This window comes from Nyctereutes procyonoides, unplaced genomic scaffold (genome assembly GCF_905146905.1).
Source record: "Nyctereutes procyonoides isolate TBG_1078 unplaced genomic scaffold, NYPRO_anot_genome, whole genome shotgun sequence".
In the NCBI taxonomy this organism is placed as follows: domain Eukaryota; kingdom Metazoa; phylum Chordata; class Mammalia; order Carnivora; family Canidae; genus Nyctereutes; species Nyctereutes procyonoides.
Genome location: NW_026575082.1, coordinates 20,781,880 through 20,804,004, shown reverse-complemented (window position 1 = coordinate 20,804,004; position 22,125 = coordinate 20,781,880). Strand labels below are relative to the sequence as shown.

Below are 22,125 nucleotides of genomic sequence, written 5' to 3'. Positions count from 1 at the left end.
GATGTAATCTCGATTTTTAAAAATTTTAGTCATTCTGACAAGTGGGTACCGATAACTCAGTGTGGTTATTATTTGCATTTACCTAATGGCCAGTGATCTCTTTTTGTGAATTTCTTTGCCATCTACATACCATCTTCATCTTAACTGAAATGTCTTTGGTCCATTTTCTAATAGGATTTTTAAAAAGATCTATTTATTTTAGAGGGGAGGGACAGAGGTGGAGGGAGAGACTCCCCATTGAGCACGGAGCCCAGTGCTGGCTCAATCTCATGACCCTGAAATCATAACCTAAGCTGAAATCAAGAGTCAGGTGCTTGACTGAGCCACCCAGGCAACTCTCTCATAGGATTTTTTTTTTATACTGTTGAGTTTGAGTTTTGAAAGCTGTTTACATATTCTAGATTCAGGTCTTTGACAGAAATACCTTGCAAATATTTTGTCCCAGGCTGAGGCCTGTCTTTTCATTTTCTCCACGGGATCCTTCCTAGAGTATACATTTTTAAATTTTGACTAACGTCATTGGCTACTGAAACAAATCACCACAAATTTGGTGGCTTAAGAAAAACAGAAATTTATTTTCTCATAGTCTGGAGACCAGAAGTCTAAGATCAAAGTGTCAGCAGCCTACTCCGAAGGCTCAGGGGACAATCTTCCTTGCCTCTTCCTCCTCTCAGTGGCTCTAAGTGTCCGTTGGCTTGTGGCTGCAAAGCTCCAATCCCTGACTCTCTTCTCCTCCTCCACTGTGTCTCTCTTCTGCACATCCCTTGTAGGGATACTTGATTAGATTTAGGGCCCACTCAGATAATCCAGAATGATTTCATTCTGAGGGCCTTAATTACACCTGCAAAAATCCTTTCTCCAAATAAGGTCACATTCAAGGTTCCGGGGATTTGACAAGGACATATTTTTGGAAGCCACCATCCAACACACTTACAGAGGAGAAACCATGGAATACTGGAATACATTGGGTGGGCATGGAGGTGCAGCACCCTATCCTGCTGGGCCCTGGTGACCCCGGGGATCAGGAAAGGGCAGTGAACAGTGACCCACCCTTCTTTGCACTAGCTGGCTAAGTCTTGTTGCCTCCCAGGTGGGGTTAGATGCTTACTCTGCCACCGGGCCCAAATGATGCGTGGTCACACTAAGGGAGGCGTACGGGGTCTCTATCAGACCCTGGAGGGACATCAAAGGACCACTACCTACTTTTGCTGAGTAGAAGATGGAAAATCATCTGGTTGGTCAGCCTACACCACCTGGAAGGGTAGTCATAGTGCTACTTCTGCTCAACTTCATCAGAGCAGCACCACCTGCTTCTGTGGGATGGAAACAAGGTGGAGTGTAAGATCATCTCTGCCCACTGAAACCAGAGAGTGAGTGGGTGCAGTTTTAGGTTGATGTTTGGCTGCTATAGAATTTTGTTCCATTAGGTCACCCTTTTGTTCATAGCTACTCCTATAGCTAGGAAGAACAGGCTTTTTCTGGAAGCTTTTTGTTATTGTTCCTGCCCGTTGGTGGTTCCAGGTTGGAGGCTTCTGCAGTGACTTGTCTGGAATATATGGAAGGCAATAAGGAGACTCAGACAATGACTGCTGTGTCATTCCTCAAGTCCGAAGGTCCCTGGGCAGTTTGCCTTCTTTTCACCTCTGCTTGAATCTTCGTATTCTTATATGCAGAATCTTTTAGTTTTAAGAGGAAGGATTTGGGAGGAATGGGTTACTACATCTTGGCCAGAACCAAAAGTTGATTTATGACGCAATTTTTTTTTAAAGATTTTATTTATTCATGAGAGACACACAGAGAGAGGCAGAGACAGGCAGAGGGAGAAGCAGGCTCCATGGTTCCATGCAGGGAGCCCCATGCGGGACTCCATCCTAGGACCCAGGGATCATGACCTAAGCCAAAGGCAGACGCTCAACCACTGAGCCACCCAAGTGCCCCTGGTGATTTATTTCTAATTCATCATGCAGATCTAAAAAGATCTCAAACACAGGCTAAAAACTTATAAATTTCTATTAATCCCTGATTCACTCAATTTTAAATTTTAGATATCATTCTTCATACATTCTATTGGAATTCTTTTCAGTTTTTATGTTCCTATCTCCTACAATGATCAATTTAAGCAGTAAATGAAGAAAAAACAATTTAAAATATATTTTAGTTTTTAATTAATGCTGACTTCTGACTGCGTATTTTTTCTTACTGATTCTTTTACAGAGCATTTTCCAGGGGAAAAAAGCAACAGATAAAAGTGCATTAAGAACATTTGTTATTAACATCATTCTTATAAGAGATTAAAAGCTATATTTAATGCTATTCTCTTGTACAACTATGAGTTCTTATTTTCACAAAGTGCCTTCAGTAATTTGTACAAGGATATTGTCTAGAATAGTGTAACGGTATTTATGCATACTGACTTGGAAGTAAACTGCAGTCATTGCCACACATGTTTTCTACGGCCTTAATTCTTTAGGAACGATGAGTGACCACCCTGATGGTGTCCGCATCCCGATGGACTTCTCAGTGCCTTTATTCCGTCCTTTGCATTGAGGATGAAGCTTACCAAGTTGGAAGGCATGGTTGCTTCAATTATGGATGGGGACAATTTTCCTCTCATTTCTGTCTGAATAAACATCACTAGTTTGGAATGTGCTGGGTTCCTGTAAACAAAGGAAGAGTTAAAAAAATATAAAGATTTTTAAAATTTGTCCATTGAACTTCTAAGTTTATAGATACCAGGATTCTTGTCTCGTTCACCATGGATTCCCTCCATAGTGTTTATGACAGAACAGTTACTGAGAAGGGAGGAAGGAAGGACACAAAAAAGGGGCCGAGTGGTTTGCACTCATAAACATCGTACACAAAAAAATTAAGTAGCCAGACAACCTGTTAAGTCATCAGTCAGCTTTTCCTTTTTGTCATCTTAACTTTTAAATCACAAAATTAATGTATGCTTATAAAAATTTAAACAATTTTCATAATTATTCTCCTTATTATGTTCTCCAGAGATCATCACTGTACCTTTTGCTGCATCTTCTTAGACTACTGTGTGTGTATACAGGAAGACAGCATGCATATGTGCGGATGTGGATACCTACCCCACATATATACACAATGTACAGACTTTTGTCTTTACAAAAATGACCTACTTTTCTGTAACTAGTTTTATTTTCCCTCTTAGTAGGTATCAAGCACTTTTTTCTGTTGATACATACTATCTGCTTGTTTTTCATGACTGCATATAGTATTCGTCTATGTAACCAATCCTTTATTGACTATCATTTTATTTCTCTTTTTACCACTACAAAGCTGCACTAAAACGTCTTTGTAATGTATACATATGCACTTCTACAAGTACATGAAATTTCTAGGTCAAAGGTTTTGTGCATTTAACATTTTGAAATGTTCTTTCCAAATGACATTAGGAAGACTAGTATTTTATATTCTAACTCAGTAATCTTCAAACTGGAGTATGTGAAGACTTTCCAAAGGGTATGCGACGATGAATAACACTTAAGGGAATGAATTTTCAAATCTCTAATTTCCTTTTCCCTACATTGATCTGAGACTGTCTCTGATGGAGATGAAGGCTCCTCCTTTCCCACCAGCCTGTTCATATCATCCTTCTGTTGCTTTACAGAACAAAGGTATACCTGTCATCTTCCCTGAATAGCACCAAATGATACTACGGTGCTTTACTCTGGCATATAAAAATCTCTGAGATGCCAAAGGGAAAATCTGATCTATCGGAAGTGAATTGAGAAAGTGAATGACTAATGACTGGATAATAAATTCTTACCAAGTCATGTTGTGAATTCTTTGCTTTCAATAATATTTAAGGGTCTAACTTAGTTGTCAGCTGATAAGTCATTAAAAATAGTATTTGACTCTAGATTGTTATGTAATTTATGGTACACAACACAAAAGAATTTCAAGACATTTAATGACAGTCCTGGAATTATACTCTTTTCATTTTACCACACTTATATAAACAAACCTTTTGAGTGCTTACATTCATAAAAATGCAGAAGAGTAAACAATAGTAAGTACAATCTCATTTTATCAGTATTACCAATTGCAGTTAAATTAGTTGTAATTGTTAGAAGAATGGACTCTGGAATGGTTTGAAGCTGAGCTTTGCTATTACCTATGTTTAACCTTGAAAAAATTACTTAGTCTTTCTGGACTTCCATTTTCGTTTCTGCAAAAAGACAGTAGTACTACCTACACTTCATGGGGCTGTTGGGACGACCAAATGAATCAATATATGTAAACTGTTTATATAGTGCCTAGAACCAAGTTAAGTGCTACCTAAGTTTTGCTAATAATAAAAGGTGTGTTTTCAGTAAGTTTGTTTTTATATTTAATAGTTATGTAACATCTGGTAATATATTTTTTTATTTTGATCATGTAATAATAATTTAGTACACATATATTTTGTGACATTTAGATACTTAAGATCATAAAGAAAATGGATTTTTAAAATTAAACACTTATTTTTGCAAAGAAGAATGACAGGGTGATTTTAGAATAAAATAATCCAAATATAAAATATATTCTATTAGGATTAAATTATGTGAGGGAGAAAAAGTAAGAGTGTGGGAGCAATGAGAAAATCGATGATGTAAATTTCTGACTGTTAAAGGTTGTATGCATTTTGAAGCTGATAGTTATAATAGGTTTCCAATTATGGTATTTAGAATTTATTGGATATGTTTATAAGAGTTATGTAACACTTTTTTTAGAGTGTCAATATTTAGAGTGCTAAAAATTGCACCCTATTTAATCCTATGAAAATTTTAATAACTTAAAAATGTGCAAGGTGGAGTACAGTTTTACAAAATTCTTTTGGAGGGGTATGAAGACCACTGCTTCAACAAACCACTGAGTGTCCATTTTCTTCTACTCTTGTCTATGGAGAGTTTAGACTATTTTCATAGTGTCCCAGTGGCTAGATTGAGAATATTCACTAGCTGCTGGAAAGGTCTTAAATCTCTATTTGAGTTTGCTAGGGCTTTACATGCTTAAGGAAACCTTTCCAGTATTTACTAGAGAGCACCTTTACCACTTATAAGTTTTAGAAGCTTACTACATGACATTTACAAATGTGGGCTGCCCAAAATGTTGTGCTGCATGAAAAGAGAAGGTACAAAGGAATCACTTTTTTGTCGGTACCTTTCCCTGAGACTATGAATGAGGCTATATCTTTTCCTCTGACAGGATGCTAGGCAGAGCTCGCACCCTAGATGGGATATCTAGATCAGAGCTTTTGTCCCACGTTTCTCGTAGTGGAAAGGGAAAGTTGACAAGATGCAAGAAGGGGACTCAGCCTGTGAAGCGCAGATCAGAGTGTTTAGCTTCTCAACTACAGTCCTTCCCAGCTGCTGATTTATGCAACTGATCTGAAGCAGGAATTCTTCCCTTGTTTTGTTTTCTTCTGCTGTGGAGAATAAAGTCTTGACCATAGTTTCAAAGTTAACACGTGGGAGGAAAGACCATGTATCACCATCATCACCATCTGCACCGATGATCCTATTAATGTACGTAATTGTGAATTTCTTTCAGTTCTCTAATTCAGTAGAGAAAATATTAAGAATACAGTCTATAATGTAATTTTATTTTGACTTTCTTCTCATGTTTTTTTTTTCCTTCTATTGAGAGGTTTATATCTGGCCAATATAAAATTTTACATGTTTTTATGCGCCAGTATCTTTTACTTGTATGAAATCATTTAACAAAAACTCAAACTTAAGGAATTTGTGAAATGATATACATTGAATTAATGTACATCCATTCACAAAATGTGTATATTTTATGTTACCATTCATCCCTAGGCTGCTCACCTATAGGCAGTGACTCCTTTGATTTCTCTAGCTCTTTTCAAATTTACCTACTGTAGGTCTCATTCTGCAGGTATTTGTAGGTAGTTCACTGGAAAGAATTCATTTAAGGTAAAGCATTCATTACTGATAAAGTGAGTGTATTATAATTCTATTTATTTTTAATTTACAAAAATTCCTTAAAATTAACAGAAGTAACTCTAATGGGGAAATATAAAGCATCAAGTTAAGGTTAACTGGGAGTGAGGGGACAGAAGGGAATGTATATGTGTGACTAGTCCCAGAGACCTCAAATTATACTTTATAGGGAATTATCTATTCTGATTATTAAAATACTTATAAAATTTATTTTTTAATTGCGCTTAGGGGCAATTTTTTTCCTAACAGAATATGCTGGCACACACTTCTACCAATGAATTAGGAATCCTTTAATTAAGAAATCACAAACTGAACTGAAAAACTTGTTAAAATAAAATAAATAAATGCAAGTAACACTTACTCTTGCAGAGGAGAACATATATAGCCACAAGCATGGTTATAACCACGGACATAATTTGAAGATGGAGGATATGCTGGAAAATCCACACTGTTAGCTAAGTGATTAAAAAAAAAAAGTTTTAATGAAGCCTGTTCCACAAAGATGAAAAGTTTTATTTCAAGTAGCATATTTTTAAAATTGTATGCGATAGCATTTAATTTAGTTATTTTCAGCACTGATATTAATTTTATATGTGTGTATGTTTGTACACATTCATATGTACACAGATCAAAATTGTGAATATGCCAGTATGAGCACTATTGTCCTCTCAAATTTTCTCCTGTTAGTATCTCTAAAGATGCTATTACCCTTTACATAAAACAAAAAGTATCATTTAATTACTTTCTGAGATTTGAAGCAAAAGAAGAAATCACAAAGGAAAAGACTATTCTGTTAGGATAGTGGGTTTGTAGTTCTTTTTTAGTTAATAGTTACCTATTTATTTATTATTTAGGGTTAGATCCTTTTAAATCTACTTATTTTTTAAGTTTTTATTTGAATTCCAGTTGCTTAACATACAGTGGAATATTAGTTTCAGGTGTAGAATAAGTGATTCAACATTTATATACAACATGTTAATCATTTTTTAAATAAAATATTTGATATGGTTATTTGGTCTATTAACAAAGATAGTTTAAATGCTCTTTTCTGCTGGGGCACCTGGGTGGTTCAGTCGGATAAGTATCAGACTGTTGGTTTCGGCTCAGGTCCTGATCTCAAGGTGCTGGGATCCAGCCTGGGTCAGGCTCCATGCCCAGTGTGGAGCTGGCTTGGGATTATCTCTGCAGGCTTCCCCCTGCACTCACTCACTCTTCTTCTAAAGTAAATAAATATATCTTTTAAAAAATGCTCTTTCTGCCAATTCCCTGTAGCTAATTCAAAGTATAATTAAAAGTCAGTAGAGTATGTTTTAGCAATTATGTAGCATAATTATATTGTATGTAAATGTAAAAGGGAGCTGATTTGATTATGATTAAGTTTGTGATAATTATATAGACACTTTCTAAAAATATTTTTAAAAATATATTTGTGGGACAGCCCAGGTGGCTCAGCAGTTTAGCACCACCTACAGCCCAGGGCCTGACCCCGGGGGTCCTGAGATCGAGTCCCGCATCAGGCTCCCTGCATGGAGCCTGCTTCTCCCTCTGCCTGTGTCTCTGCCTCTTTCTCTCTCTGTGTCTCTCATGAATAAATAAATAAAATCTTTAAAAAAATAAATATATATATATATATATATATATATATTTGTTTTTTCTGTGCAACTGATTCCTGCTCTTGTCAGAAAAGATCGATTTTCCTGTATGATTTTAACATAAGCAGTCAATTCTATGGGAAATGCAATGTCCAACACTGGCTTAGGAACAGCTTAAGAGACAAATGTGGCTGAATGCATTTTCCATATTCATGACCTGTTCATCACCTTATCAGAGCCTGTTGTGTTGGCATAAAGGTACGGCCAGAGGTGATATTAGTATTTTGTCTCTGTTTATAATATGGAGATTATCCTTGTCTTTCTTTAAAACTTTTTTTGTTATATCACAAACTAGTATGGGTCTTTTGTGAGGCATGTGGGATGACAGCACAGATTCTGAAAGTCAGAAGACTTGAGTTTTAATTCTGGTTCAGGTGCTTATTAGCCATATTAACTGTATCACTTAGTTTCCTCACTGGTGAAATAATGCACACAAAATATTTAGCTTAAAACAAGCTGCACAATAAGTTAAATAACAAATGGAACATTAAGAAAACCTAGTATTCATCAAAAATTCATTTAAGAAAACTGCTTAAAGCAGATTTAGTATCGATCACCAGATGATTGAGTACTACTACTATTTGTTGATTGTAACTTCCATAATTCTTTTTTACCTTCCCTCTGATCGCTAAAAAGATTAAAATGGTCTGCTTCAAAATATAGAAAACAACAGATCTAGAATGCAGACACTCAGTATTTTGTGCTGGAGGCAGTGAATAAAATTTATGTGCTCTCATTTAAGAAGGAGACAGCTCAGTGACAACTGTATGAACCTACAAGAGACAGCTACAGGGAAGGGACGAATCTCAGGCCTTAGCGGCACGCTGCAATACACTATGTTTGAGTGAGGGCTGTTAGCGGGACGATGACGCGTCTGGACTCTGAGCCTTAGAGTCCTACAGACGTAGCAGAGCAACGGAAACCGTGCTGGAAAATAATTAACAGCACTTAACTGTCCTATCCCCAAGAAGTTTACAATAGGGAAAGCTATTCAGATAGGAATGGTGAGATTAAATTGAAATCTGGAGAAAAACGGCTCTAGGCCACTGTCCTACCAAAGTCCCTTCACCAGAAGTGCCTTCATCTATGTGAGTCCAAAGATCTTTGTGGTATGAACTGGTATGTTTCAAGTGAATGAAGCAAGTTAGGAAATGATCACCTGTTTGCATTTTATAGAGTGACACATTTTTGGGAGGGCTAAGGATATAACAAAACCTCCAATTTCTGAAAGAAATATAAGGGAGAGCCCGGGTGACTCAGCGGTTTAGCGCCACCTTCAGCCCAGGTTGTGATCCTGGGAGACCAGGGATTGAGTCCCACATCGGGCTCCCTGCATGGAGCCTGCTTCTCCCTCTGCCTGTGTCTCTGCCTCTCTCTATCTCTCCCTCTCTCTCATTAATAAAATCTTTAAAAAAATAAATATAAACACATTTATGTAAAGACTTGTCTAAAGAAAATTTCTTCAGGAATTTTATCTTACTGGATATGCCCATTCTACACAATTCAAGTATAATATTATGTATCCAAAGATTAACTTTGTGTCTACATTAACTATATATCATATACATATAAGATGTATATGCTGTGAAGTTTTAGTTTATAAGCACCCATCTATACCTAGTCCTGCATGCTATAAGTTGCAAGAAGGCCAAGAGATACCATAATTATTTACTGATGTTAATGGCACCTCCGGAGTTGGGTAAAATGTCAGGCTTCCTTGTCTATACTATACATATATTTACTGGTCTCACTAAGTAAAAAAAAAAAAAATTAAAAATTAAAAATTAATTGAACACACACAGTACCTTCCAAACTGAGTTAAAGGAAAACACATTTATTAATGACTCATAAGAATTCCAAAATGTGGGCAAACTTCCAACTTACAACTGATAATATCCATATTCCCTTCACAGCGCTTGAAGTACACTAAGTCGACAAAGTCCCGGGGGGAGATTGAGCCCATGGCAAAGCTTTGTGTGATGGTATGACATATGCATGTGTCCTGCAACAAATCAAACCATAAAGATTGCAGCAGTTACTTAATATCTATTCTTTGTATCACTTCACAAAGCATTTCACTGAGTACGGTTAGCTACTTTTTGGAAAAAGCAGGGCTTTGAAATCATAAGAGCTTATCAAATCAGCTTGCATTTTCACTGTTAGAGGAACACTGTATCTATAAGTGCAAGGTAACAAAAGCAAAAGTGAACAAGTGGGACTACATCAAACTAAAAAGCTCTGTGCAGCAAAGGAAACTATAAATAAAAAGGCCATGCTACAAGGGGAGAAAGTCATTTGCAAATCATGTACCTGGTAAAGCATTAATGTAAGTGCAGAAAATTCAGAATGGAATCTTGTTATCATCTACTCTTTAAATTTTTATTTATTTTTTTAAAGATTTTTTTTTTTAAATTTTTTCATGAAAGAGAGAGAGAGAGAGAGAGAGAGAGAGAGAGAGAGAGAGAGAGGGAGGGAGAGGCAGAGACACAGGCAGAGGGAGAAGCAGGCTCCACACAGGGAGCCCAACGTGGAACTCGATCCCGAGTCTCCAGGACCACACCCTGGACCTAAGGTGGCGCTAAATCGCTGAGCCACCCGGGCTGCCCTACCCTTTAAATTTTTAGATGAAGAAATTGAAGCCTAACAGATTAAGTCACATGCAAAACTGGAGATAAGGACAGAACTAAATCCTATGTTCCTGATTCCCAGGACAGAACTATTCTGCCCAGTCCACACCGGCCAGGTAATATATTCTAAAGAATATATTGGTTTAGCACCCATGGGGTAAGGCCTAAAATTAAAGACTGGTGTTCTGTGCTGCCTGGACATCTGCTGAAATCAGGAGAGTCTTGACTGGCCCAGCTGCAAGTTACTCTCCCCATCTGTCCTCCAGGTGAGGGCCCTAAGCCAAACTGCACTCCTGAGCAGCAGGATCAGGCCACTTCCCCTGTGCCCCGCTGGGCTGCAAAACTATTCCAACAACCAAGCACAGCCTCCTGTAGGAGTCAGGTCAGGCCAACCTCTGGGTACTACAAAGTCGGTCTTGCCCAACCCATGACTATCCACTCCGGGCCTGGGTGCAACTCCCAGGCCACACCGCGTGACCTGGAACGCTGAGCCTGCATGCTACCCCTCGGCACTGCTGCCCCAGCATCCGCTTTGGGGCCACTCATGGGGAGCTAAGCATGTGCCTTAGAAGTCGCCACCGAGTCATAAGCGAGGGTCAGCTCCCGAGGGAACCTCCCCGCCTCTGGCCTTCCCCTCAGGGCTCCCTGACGGTGGCGCCTGCACTTTACAGAATGACCCGCCCTCCTAGTTGGGATCCGGCCTGACCCAGGATTCCCAGAGCGCTGCACCTGCAGGCATGGACCACGGCCCGGACTCCGGCTCCCGTGCCCCCCCGGGGCTCCTGGAAGCAGGCTGTGACGCCTTCCGGGACTGGTGACCAATGCACTTCTCTGTTTCAATTTCTCCCGTGGTCTTTGGTTGAAACGTGGCTCACCATCCGGCACCGCGTGCTCCGCTTCACAAAGGCCGATGTAAGTCGAAGGGCTGTCTCCTGGGCTATGACGATGATTACCGAACTGCTGACCTCTCTTGCCTAGTGTCAGACGTCCTATGTTTGATCACCCCCATAACCCCAGAGCAGGAATCCCTCCCGCCCTCATTTTTTTTTTTTTTAGATTTTATTTATTTATTCATGAGAGAGAGAGAGACAGAGACACAGGCAGAGGGAGAAGCAGGCTCCACGCAGGGAGCCCGACGCGGGACTCGATCCCGGGTACCCAGGATCAGGCCCTAGGCTGAAAGCAGCGCTAAACCGCTGAGCCACCCGGGCTGCCCCCTTCCCTCCCTCATTAGTGGGGATAAATGAGTCAGTAATAAACATGCCCAGAGATGCATATTATGAAATTCATAGGAAGGTAAAAGAATTCTTAGGCTGCAATGCTACTCAGAGGTAATGTAGTATATTGGGAAAGGCACAGAATTTGGAATCAGGAGATCAAGCATGAAGTCATGGCTCTACCACATATTGGCTGTAGTGACCTTGGGCAAATCACATAATTTCTCTGAATCTGTTAAGGTTTTTTGATGCCAAATCTAGTATTCTTTCCATTATTAAAGTTGACTTGCAGCAAAGCAGACATGTATGAAGTATGAATGGAACTGTGTAATTAGTATCACAGAGTCATGAGGGGAACAGTCCAGTGTTTGAATTTCATTCATGATGGACTATGTTTCTCAAACTGGAAGTTTAAATCCCAGGAGGGTAATGGACAGGTGTTTCTTGTGCATAGGAACTTCAGGACCGCTCTACAAAATGGAATATTTACCTTCCTGGGCTTTTCCACAACCTCTCCTCACTCCCAAGCTTTAAAATCAATTTAGGGGCAGCCTGGGGTGGCCCAGGAGTTTAGCGCCTCCTTCAGCCCAGGGCGCGATCCTGGAGTCCCGGGATGGAGTCCCACATCGGGCTCCCTGCATGGAGCCTGCTTTTCCCTCTGCCTGTGTCTCTGCCTCTCTCTCTCTCTCTGTATCCTCATGAATAAATAAAATCTTTAAAATAAATAAATAAAATAAATTTAATAAAAGGAGGTAAAGATAACCTACAGAGTTCTAACTAAATGATAATGTGATGGCAGATATGTGGGACATTGTTTTCACGTGTGGAATGTGGCTTGGAGACACAAAGAACCAAAGACCCAGTGACCTGAAATTTTACAAATGCAACTGTTTGTGAAAATCATAAAGGTTTGCTATATGACTCAATTTTTAAAAACAGTTTATTGAGGGATCTTTGAGTTGCTCAGCGGTTAAGCATCTGCCTTTGGCTCAGGACATGAACCTGGAGTCCCGGGATCAAGTCCCACATTGGGCTCCCTGCTTCTCCCTCCGCCTGTGTCTCTGCCTCTCTCTGTGTGTCTCTCATGAATAAATAAAATCTTTAAAAAAAAATTACATGCTGTTTGCTCTTGAGTCTTTACAGTATGTGTCTGTGTTGTTCTTGTTATCTAATGTATTATAACCAAGATAAATCTACTGACTTCCCATCAAAGAAGGCATGCTTAATCTTTTTCTTCCACCTAATGGGGGAGGTGAATACAATAACTCCCTTCAAGACTAAAGACACATCTGCAAGAGCTGGCTAGATTCAGAATGTGCTAAGCCTTTACAACAGAATCAGGCTAATTGGCATTAAACTTTTTATTAATAATGAGGGAAGTTTTAAGACTTTTATAAAGATTTCAATTTGAGTCTATAAAATATGAAGTGTCTACATCATATAAGTTAATATACTCAAATCACTAATAAAACTAAAATACATTGATACAGCAAGAGTCCAATATCAAACAATAAATTACCGAATCAATCCTGTGTACCATATTGTACACTTTTAATGCTTTATCCCATGTAATTCTGTTTTCAGGTTTGTAGAGGAAATCAGATAGGTTAGTTGTCGATTCTGGAATCACTCCTTCAACACGATATCTATAGTTAAAATAGAGAAAAATTCAAAATTTAACATGTTTAGCCTAAGCTCAAAATACAATGCTATCATAGTATAAAGTAGGCTAATTTAGCAAATAACAGGAAAAACACTTGTAGGTAGTATCAGCAATTCAAAACACTAATATTCAATTGCAATTAGCCAGGTTTATTTAAATAAGCATTAAATAATATAAGTTATTTCAAAATGTATTTTTCTACAAATCTATAGTGTTTTATAGTTGTCTTTTTAGAAGGGCTACTACCTTCTTCTAGAGATTTTCTAAAATCTTTTTCATAAATATTTATTTACCTGTGGTATTTATCATAAGCCAAATGCAACTGATGAGACGTTTGTATGGTTACACATACAGCATCTTGTAGCCCCAAATCTTTCATTTTTTAAAAGATTTTATTTATTTACTCATAAGAGACACACACACACACAGAGAAAGGCAGAGACACAGGCAGAGGGAGAAGCAGGCTTCTTGCAGGGAGCCCGATGTGGGACCCCAGGATCACACCCTGAGCTGAAGGCAGATGCTCAACTGCTGAGCCACTCAGGTAACCCTTGTAGCCCCAATTCTTAATTTAAGGATGTGATGTGGTCTAAAGCAGTAGTCAGCAATTTTTTCACACCAGATAGTATATAATTTAGGCTTTGCAGGTGACTATCATCTATGTTGCAACTATTAACTTTGCAGTAAAGCAGCCATAGACAATATACGAGGAATGGGCATGTCTGTATTACAACTTAACCTTATTCATAAACCATGACTTTTGAATTTCATTTATTTTTCACATGTCAGGATTTGGGCAACTAACTGACCTTTGTGTTTGTCCATTACTGATATTAGGTGTGAGAAAACTGGATTTAGGGGCACCTGGATGGCTCAGCAGTTGAGCATATGCCTTTGGGTCTGGCGTGATCCCGGAGTCCCAGGATCAAGTCCCACATCGGGCTCCCCTCAGGAAGCCTGCTTCTTCCTCTGCCTGTGTCTCTGCGTCTCTGCCTCTCTGTGTCTCTCATGAATAAATAAAATTTAAAAAAAAAATCCAAAACTGATTTGGTCAGTAATCTATTATCCAGGCCAGTATTTCAGAAGCATATTCCTGGTCAAAAACATTTGGAAAAGTTTGACTTAACATTAGGTTTTTTTTTACTCTAGGATTTCTCAGACCTTAGAGGGAATTTCTGCAAGAGAATACAGTCTGGAGTATTTTGAAAAACTTATCTGAGGGGCACCTGTTTGGCTCAGTCGGGTAAGCAACTATTGATTTCAGCTCAGGTCATGATCTCAGGGTGCTGGGATGGAGCCCTGTATCAGCTCCCTACTCAGCGGGGAGTCTACTTCTCCCTTTCTCTCTCCCTCTGCCTCTCCCCCTGCTTATACTCATGCACGTTCTCTTTCTCTCTTTCAAATAAGTAAAATCTTAAAAAGAAAAGAAAAACTTATTTGATAATGCAACCCATTTCCCACCTCAAGGCATTTTGAGGGATTACATTTCTCCCAGATACTACTTTGCCAATTAGCACTGGACCATGCTATATATTCCCAAAGCCTGTAATGCTTACACTCTGTTGCACATTCTAATTCATATGCAGATATTTCTCATATTTACAATTTAAATAAAATGTGAAGCTTTCTTTGATGTACTGGAAAAGTTTTAAGCTTCCCTAGATTTTCCCCATGATTTGATTGCAACCTCACTTTCCTCTCACTCCAGGCCAGGGGAAGTAAACTTTTGACTGATGCAGACCAACCTGACCAACATGTTCAGACTAACTTCCTTTGTAGGAACCTCAATATCTGCCACAGGGAATACAGAATAATAGAGGTATTTTGAAAGATATAAAGTGCTCCAGTCATACTCTCCTTGCATTAGCAAACATGGCAAATTTAGAAGCATCAGAGTTGTGCTTGAGAAAACAAGCATGCAAAATTGAATTTTATTACCTTTTACCAACCTTAATTTTAAACCTGTGTTTGATATTTACTGGACTACAGCACAACTATAAAAAAGAACTAGGGCAGCCCGGGTGGCTTGGTGGTTTAGCGCCGCCTTCAGCCCAGGGCCTGATCCTGGACTCCAGGGATCGAGTCCCACATTGGGCTCCCTGCATGGAGCCTGCTTCTCCCTCTGCCTGTGTCTCTGCCTCTCTTTCTGTGTGTGTCTCTCATGAATAAATAAAATCTTAAAAAAAACAAAAACAAACTAAAAGACAGTTTTCCAAAACCAGTGTGTGACAGGTAGTCTCTACCATGGGTCCCAGTGATCCCCACTTCCTGGTACTCACACTTGTGGATTCCCCTTCCCGTGAGTCAGGGCTGGATCTACTGATTCACTTCTAATAAACTGAATATTCCAAAAGTTATGGGAGGTCACTTCCAGGATTAGGTTGCAGAAAGGTTTTGGCTTCTGACTGGTTTGCTCCTTCTCTTGTTCTCTCCCAGAACCTCACTGTGAGGTATGCAAACTGTCATGTTGTGAGTAGCCCTATGGAGCAGTCCATATGTCAAGGAGCTGAGGAAGGCTTCCAGCCAACAACCATGTATGTGAGCCTGGAAGCAGAGCTGCCTTTAGCTGAGACCAAAGCCTCAGTTGACACCTTGATCGCAGCCTGGTAAGAATCTTTGAGACAGAGGCACCAGGCTAAGCAACATCTGGGTTCCTGACCCACAGATTCCATAGGATAATAAATGTTAAGTCCCTAAGCCATGGGGTAAGATATTTTTGTACATTAATAAATAACTACTATATAGTAAATATAAATTTCCCACTTAAAATGTGAGTGCAGAAAGTTCTAATTTTTGTTTAGTTTTGCATGCAGGAGTATAATGCCTCTGATAAAAAAAAATCTCAATAAAGCTTTAAAACAGCCCAATTGGGGCTATTCCCTGAATGGCTCTAGGCATGGCATAGCACCTTGCATACAAATATCCAAGTATTACTGAATGAATAAATAACTTCCAAAGTTTCCTTGATGCATAGGTTGCTGTCTATACTTGTCTGATCTGTAAGCACCAAAAAGCTTATCCAAGAGCTTATTCCTCTAGTATGACTGGGCTTGACTTTATCCACTCCCCTTCTTAGTCAATATTTGAAAGTGCTGCTATTAGAGTCATTAATTATTTATATAATGAAGGCAGGGATCATCTTCCTGATAATTATTAAAATGAATAGGATAAAGCATGCCAGTTTTACCTTATAGTAGAAAACTGGATTGAGACAAAAGGTAAGTAAATTCTAGTTAAATGATAAAAGAGCAAGAAATACAAAATGAAGTAGATGAGAGAGTAGACTCCAAAAAAATTGAATGTGATTTCGATAACATGATAATCTGTTTGCATTAATATGATATCATGGGCAATGAAAGAACAACTCTTAAGAATAAGGTTAAGAACGTCAGCACAATTACCCTCAGTGTAGTTGTATTTGAAAAAACAGGATCCTCAGAAATATCCTTAGAGGCAGCTTTCAGAAAACATTATATATATATCAGCAAGAGAAATAAATTGGGGGAAATAAACTATTTTTTTAGTGGTTCATTTAATGGAAAGGCTAAGTGTTTGAAAGGCCACAAAATATTAGTGTTATCAAGAAATACCCATTTGCTTTTATAGTAATTATCTCTTGAGGTAGTAATTGTTTCTTTCTTGAAAGATTTTTTTCCTAATTGTCTTCAAGTTTGAAAATGATTAATTGCATAATAAATAAAAATAAAATTTTTATTTTTAAAATAATTTAATTAATTATTTAATTAATGATTATTAATTTATTATCACTATATCACTAATTTATTAATATCACATTTCAACCCAGTGACTTTATAAGACTTTATAATTAATTTCTATTTCCTGATTACTATCAAGCAATGTTATAGCTAATGAAGCAGCACTGAATTCTATATACATCAATGCCACTGAATTCAAACAACTATAAAAAGGAACTTGTACTCACAGATTTCCATGGAATTTTTTAGAAGCCTTGCTGGAAACAGTTATCTTTTTCTCAAAGGGGAATAAAAATCCAGAAATAAATTAGCTGTCAGATATGGAGAAAAGTGAAAAGTAAAAACAAACAAACAAAAAGTAAAAATGTATTATTTGGTTCGTAAAAGAAAGTATCTTTAAAAGTCTTAATGAATCACTTCTCATTAAGAAATAAACTCTTGAAACACATTTAACTTTTTTTCTTACTGAAGTCTTAACCACTTTCCAGCCTGTTGTGTCTTGATTGTACCCTAAAATTTCTAGTGCAGTTTCTTGGGCAAGTGCCTTATAGTCCATTTACCTGCAAAGTTGTAAAAACAGACAACTGGTAAGAATATAATCATACAAAACAATTTTAAAATGCTGTATTACATTTTAAGACTATTTCTACAGTCTCTCACAGAGTAACGAACAATAATTTTTTATTAAGTTTTTACTTAATAATTGCTAAGTGTGTACATGCATGAATTCCTTCTTCCTTATCTTTCAAACAAGAAAATGTGGTATAGTATGAAGAGCAGGCTTTGGACTCAAAGAGACCCGGGTTGAATCCTGTCTGCCACTAATTGTGAACCACATTATTTAATATTTCCATTTTCCCATTTTCTGAGATACTAGCTAACTCTGCAAAATTAATGAGATAATGCACTTTAATGTCCTATCCCATTACCTGGCATGTAATAGCCATTCAATAAATCATTAATATTTCTAAGAGCTTAATCATATTTTATTTCTCTTGTAAAACATCATAATCTGTTGATCCAGTGTTCCTGGGACTAAGTCTTTTTTAAGTGACGGCAGTGGCACTAAAGAATCTGACCCTTGGCTTCCTCTCCAAAGGCAACTCTTACCTGTCTTCTCTTCCACTCAGCTCCAATCATATTGACTTGGCTGTTCCTCAAATACAACTAAGCATCTTCCTACCTCAGGATCTTTGTACTTGCTGTTCCCTCTGCTTGTAATATTCTTCCCAAATGAATGACAGACTCCTCTTCATTGGTGACTTTGTTGAAACATTGCCTCTTCAGACAGGATCAAGGTCAAATCAATTCAATATGAACATATTTACTGAACCCCTTACTAGGGATTAGGTACTATGGAGGTGTGGCAAACGCAACTGAGCAAGATACTATTTCTGTTCTGAATGAGTTCAGGAAACTGAAGTCTCATTGGTCCTTTGGCTCATTATCTAGTTTTCCCTTAGAGGAAGCTGGCTTATGGGGGAAGGAATGTGACAAAAGATGGCTGGATTCAAATCCTAACTTTGCTGCTCATCATCAACTAAATTATTTTGAATAAATTGTTTAACCTTTGAATAGATTGGGGACAGTAATATCCATCTCATGGGGTCATTATAAAGATGAATTAATATATGCAAAAGTGACTGAAACCGTGGGACCCCTTCTTGATCAGAAACATTAGTTTCTTTGCTCAAAATGACACACTTAAATCTATCTTTTAAAAAAAATTCTCCAAAGAGGGCAGCCCGGGTGGCTCAGCAGTTTAGCACCTTCAGCCCAGGATGTGATTGATCCTGGATTCCCGGGATTGAGTCCCCGGTTAGGCTCCCTGCATGGAGCCTGCTTCTTGTGTCTCTGCCTCTCCATCTGTGTCTCTCATGAATAAATAAATAAAATCTTTTTAAAAAATTCCCCAAAGAGCTGCCTCAATAAACCTCCTTAAAGTTCAATTATCAGAACTATGTCTTAACTGGCTCTCACTTAAAGCCCTAGGTTGGCTCCTAAACCCGCTTTCTCTTGTTTAGTCCTCCAGCAAGGCATAACGCCTAGTTGACATCTCTATTTGAAAAGCTTTACTAAACCATTACAACTCCTTTTAACCCAGTCGACTTTTGGTTTCTTTACCTTTCCTAATCGATCTAGTCCAGAATTTTAATAATTATTGGGACTCTTCTCCAAATCCTTGTGGAGCTCTCCATCTCTCTTAACCTGTGAAGGAACAGAGTAGAATTATTTTGATCCCGTGAATTAGGTCAGCATATTTGATCATTGCCCTTCCAATTTTCTCAGCGTCCTTTACTTTCACTTCAGGTCCTCATTAGGAAACACTTGCTATACTCGCCCGTGAGGAGAGAAAAAGGCAATAAGAGAAATGTTTATGAAAAGGACCTTTAAGAAATTATCTTATTTTTTTTTAAATTTTTTTTTCAATTTATTTATTTATGATAGTCACAGAGAGAGAGAGAGAGAGAGAGGCAGAGACACAGGCAGAGGGAGAAGCAGGCTCCATGCACCAGGAGCCCGATATGGGATTCGATCCCGGGTCTCCAGGATCGCGCCCTGGGCCAAAGGCAGGCGCCAAACCGCTGCGCCACTCAGGGATCCCAAGAAATTATCTTAAAAGAAATAAAAAAAGAAGGACGGGTTAAGAAGGCATTCAGGTGGAACGGAAATAAAGATGTGTGGGAAGCCTGGGTGGCTCAACCGGTGAGCATCTGCCTTGGCCCAGGGAGTCATCCCAAGGTCCTGGGGTAGAGTCTCGCATCTGGGTCCCTCCAGCCAGCCTGCTTCTCCCTCTGCCTGTGACTCTGTGTCTCTCATTTATAAATATATAAAATGTTCAAAAAACAAACAAACAAATAAATAAATATGCCTAACTTTTTAAGCTCATGCCATTACGAGTCCCTGACCAGTCCCTGGCCTGTGCTCTCCCGGCGTGTTCGACACGGTGCTCTATTTCCCACCAGCGGCCTACCTGAGATTAGCTGTTGTAGAAAAGGCACCAATTACCGGAACCGCTGTTGGCTCTAGAGGGTCGAGTCCTGCGGGCCTGGCACTCACCTCCAAACAACAATAAGCGCGGTGAATTGAACCGGTTCATTGCACCTCGCAGCTTGTGGACTTTCTCGGTCGCTGAGAAGCGAGGAGAGGATGGGTCTGGGGGTCGCGCAAGGGGCCCCGACGGCGGGGTTACCTGGTGGTGGGGCCTCGGAGCAGCGGGTCACACTCGGCGGGAGAGACGGGCAAGGTCGCCTTCGCCCCTAAGGTCGGCGGCACAGAAAGCGAGCCCGGCGCCGCGACGGCATCCTCCCCTGGCACCAGCACCCGGCGAGGCTGCGTTCTTCGCCCCCCGTGTCCCCGTGCACGCGGGCTGCGGCCGGGTCTGCGCGCCTGCTCCTAGAGCGTCCCTTCCTCTGCGCTGCCCGGCGGGGCCCGGCCATCCCGCCCCGGGAACCGAGGCCCCCAGGACTGTTAGCGCCCCGCGCGCCTGCTGCGGGTGGGGCCGGCGGCCAGCCCCGGGGGCCGCGCTCGGGGCCGGGGCCGGAACGGCGACCGCCCGCGCCCAGGGTCCCGGGAGCCCGCGCACCGCGGAGGCCGGCGGGCAGCGCAGCCCCGAGACCAGGGGCCGGAGCCTCGCCCTCGCCCCGCCCTCGCCCCGCCCTCGCCCCGCCCTCGCCCCGCCCTCGCCCCGCCCACCGAGCTCCACGCATGCGCGCCGCGAGCCAGCGGCGTGTTGGCTCCGTTTGAACGCGAGCGCGGGCGTCGCTCCGCTGTGACGGCGGCGCCGGCTGCGAGCGCGGGGCTCCCGGGGTGCCGCGGCGGCGGGGGCGGCGGGGGGTCGTCGCGTGCGCAGTCCGGGGGCAGGCGCGGGCTGCGGTGGGAGTCGCGGGCCGGTGCGCTTTTATGCGCTGTGGAGACGGAAAACGGTGAGCTCGGCGCGGGAGCGGGGGGGCTCAGGTTTGGAGTTTCCGTCAGGACGGCGGGGGCGGGGGGCGAAGCCGGAGGAGGCCGCGAGGGCCATCCCGGGGGGGGCGGGGGTGCCCTCGGTGACGGAGGCCGCGGGGGGGCGGGGGGGCTCTTTCCGGCTTGGTCAGCCGCGGCCTCTTGCTGTGGGAAAGCAGATGTCGGGCCGCGACACGTACCCGCGCAGCTGCCGTTCAGTCCCCGCGGGCTCCGCCCGCTCCTCTGGCGCCGAACGTTCTGTTTTTGGTCAAAGGTAAGTGCAATTTTTTTTTCTTTTTTTCTCTCCGTTTAACATTTTATTCTTCCGGAGTGATGGATTTCCTTCTGGAGACGCGAACGGACGTGTTTGCGGAAGAAACGGTAACGACGTTGGCGTTGCCTCCGCAGGGTCCCGCGGCGGAAGCGGGGGGCGGGGGAAGACCTGGGGCCCGCTGGCGATTGTCCAAGGGGCGATGATGCGCGCAGGGGGTTGGGTTTTTTTTTTTTTTCTTTTACGATTTTATTTATTCATTCATGAGAGATACACAGAGAGGCAGAGGGAGAAGCAGGCTCCACGCAGGGGGCCCGACGACCCGGGGTCACGCCCTGGGCCCCCCAGGCGCCCGCACAGGGTTTCCTTAGACTAGTCATTGTACTTCGGTCTATTTGGAAGCTTTCAACAGCAACAGAAAAATCCAATTGCGGATTTCCGTTTTTTGCCTCCTGTGAACGAAAATACATGTCCTCAGCCTCTTGCTAAGATCCGGAATCCAACAGTTTTATCTTTCAGAGGTTTGTTTCTGTTTTTGGAATGACATTGGTGGCCTGTGCCGTGTTGGAATAAGGGAAAAAAATGTTTGGTCAACCAGTATTTACTCGAGAAAATCTAAACGGCGTTAGGGAGAGGGGTCACGAAAGGGCAGGGCTGACTGTCTCGCCGTCCTTTAGAGGGAGCGCCACCTCAGGGCGTCGGGGGAAGTCAGGCGGGTGAGCGCTACCTTCTGGGCTGCTGCTGCTGCTGTCACCTGTCCTGCAAGGGCAGGTGCGTGCTCTGAGGCTAAGGCAGGACGAGGTTTTACTCCGTTTTCAAGTGGAAAACTTTCAGTATTTTGGCATCAAACTTAATAGTCACTAAGATTACATTAAACGTTGTTATGACTTAAACATTCCCAAAATTTTATAGTCCAAAGGTAAACGTATTACCTTTATAACATTATAGGATGTACTAAGTCCTAGACGTCAGTTTTTATTAGTACAGAAGATCCATTTCCACTGATTTGTTTTTTTTCAAAGTACTGAAGTAGTGCCTGTTCATTCTGTCATTTTTTTAGCT

At 41.0% G+C, this 22,125-nt stretch overlaps 1 protein-coding gene across 6 annotated transcripts; it reads right to left on the bottom strand.

Annotated features, from left to right (window-relative positions):
* Positions 1 to 2,141: 2,141 nt before the first annotated feature.
* Positions 2,142 to 20,444, bottom strand: LOC129514604 (stAR-related lipid transfer protein 6-like). 6 transcript variants are annotated; one of them, XM_055333341.1, is made up of 8 exons: positions 19,825 to 20,444; positions 17,961 to 19,058; positions 17,317 to 17,410; positions 17,078 to 17,127; positions 12,991 to 13,117; positions 9,512 to 9,629; positions 6,337 to 6,430; positions 2,142 to 2,657 (listed from the first exon to the last, which is right to left on the bottom strand). In XM_055333341.1, the coding sequence occupies exons 3-8, from the start codon at positions 17,404 to 17,406 to the stop codon at positions 2,459 to 2,461; spliced, it is 678 nt and encodes a 225-aa protein (XP_055189316.1). In that variant the 5' UTR covers positions 17,407 to 17,410; positions 17,961 to 19,058; positions 19,825 to 20,444; the 3' UTR covers positions 2,142 to 2,458. The 6 variants fall into 6 exon arrangements, with proteins under 6 accessions (XP_055189316.1, XP_055189315.1, XP_055189314.1 ...); XM_055333340.1 differs by having other exon boundaries at positions 18,975 to 19,058; XM_055333339.1 differs by having other exon boundaries at positions 17,317 to 19,058; positions 19,825 to 19,910; positions 20,044 to 20,444.
* Positions 20,445 to 22,125: the final 1,681 nt, after the last annotated feature.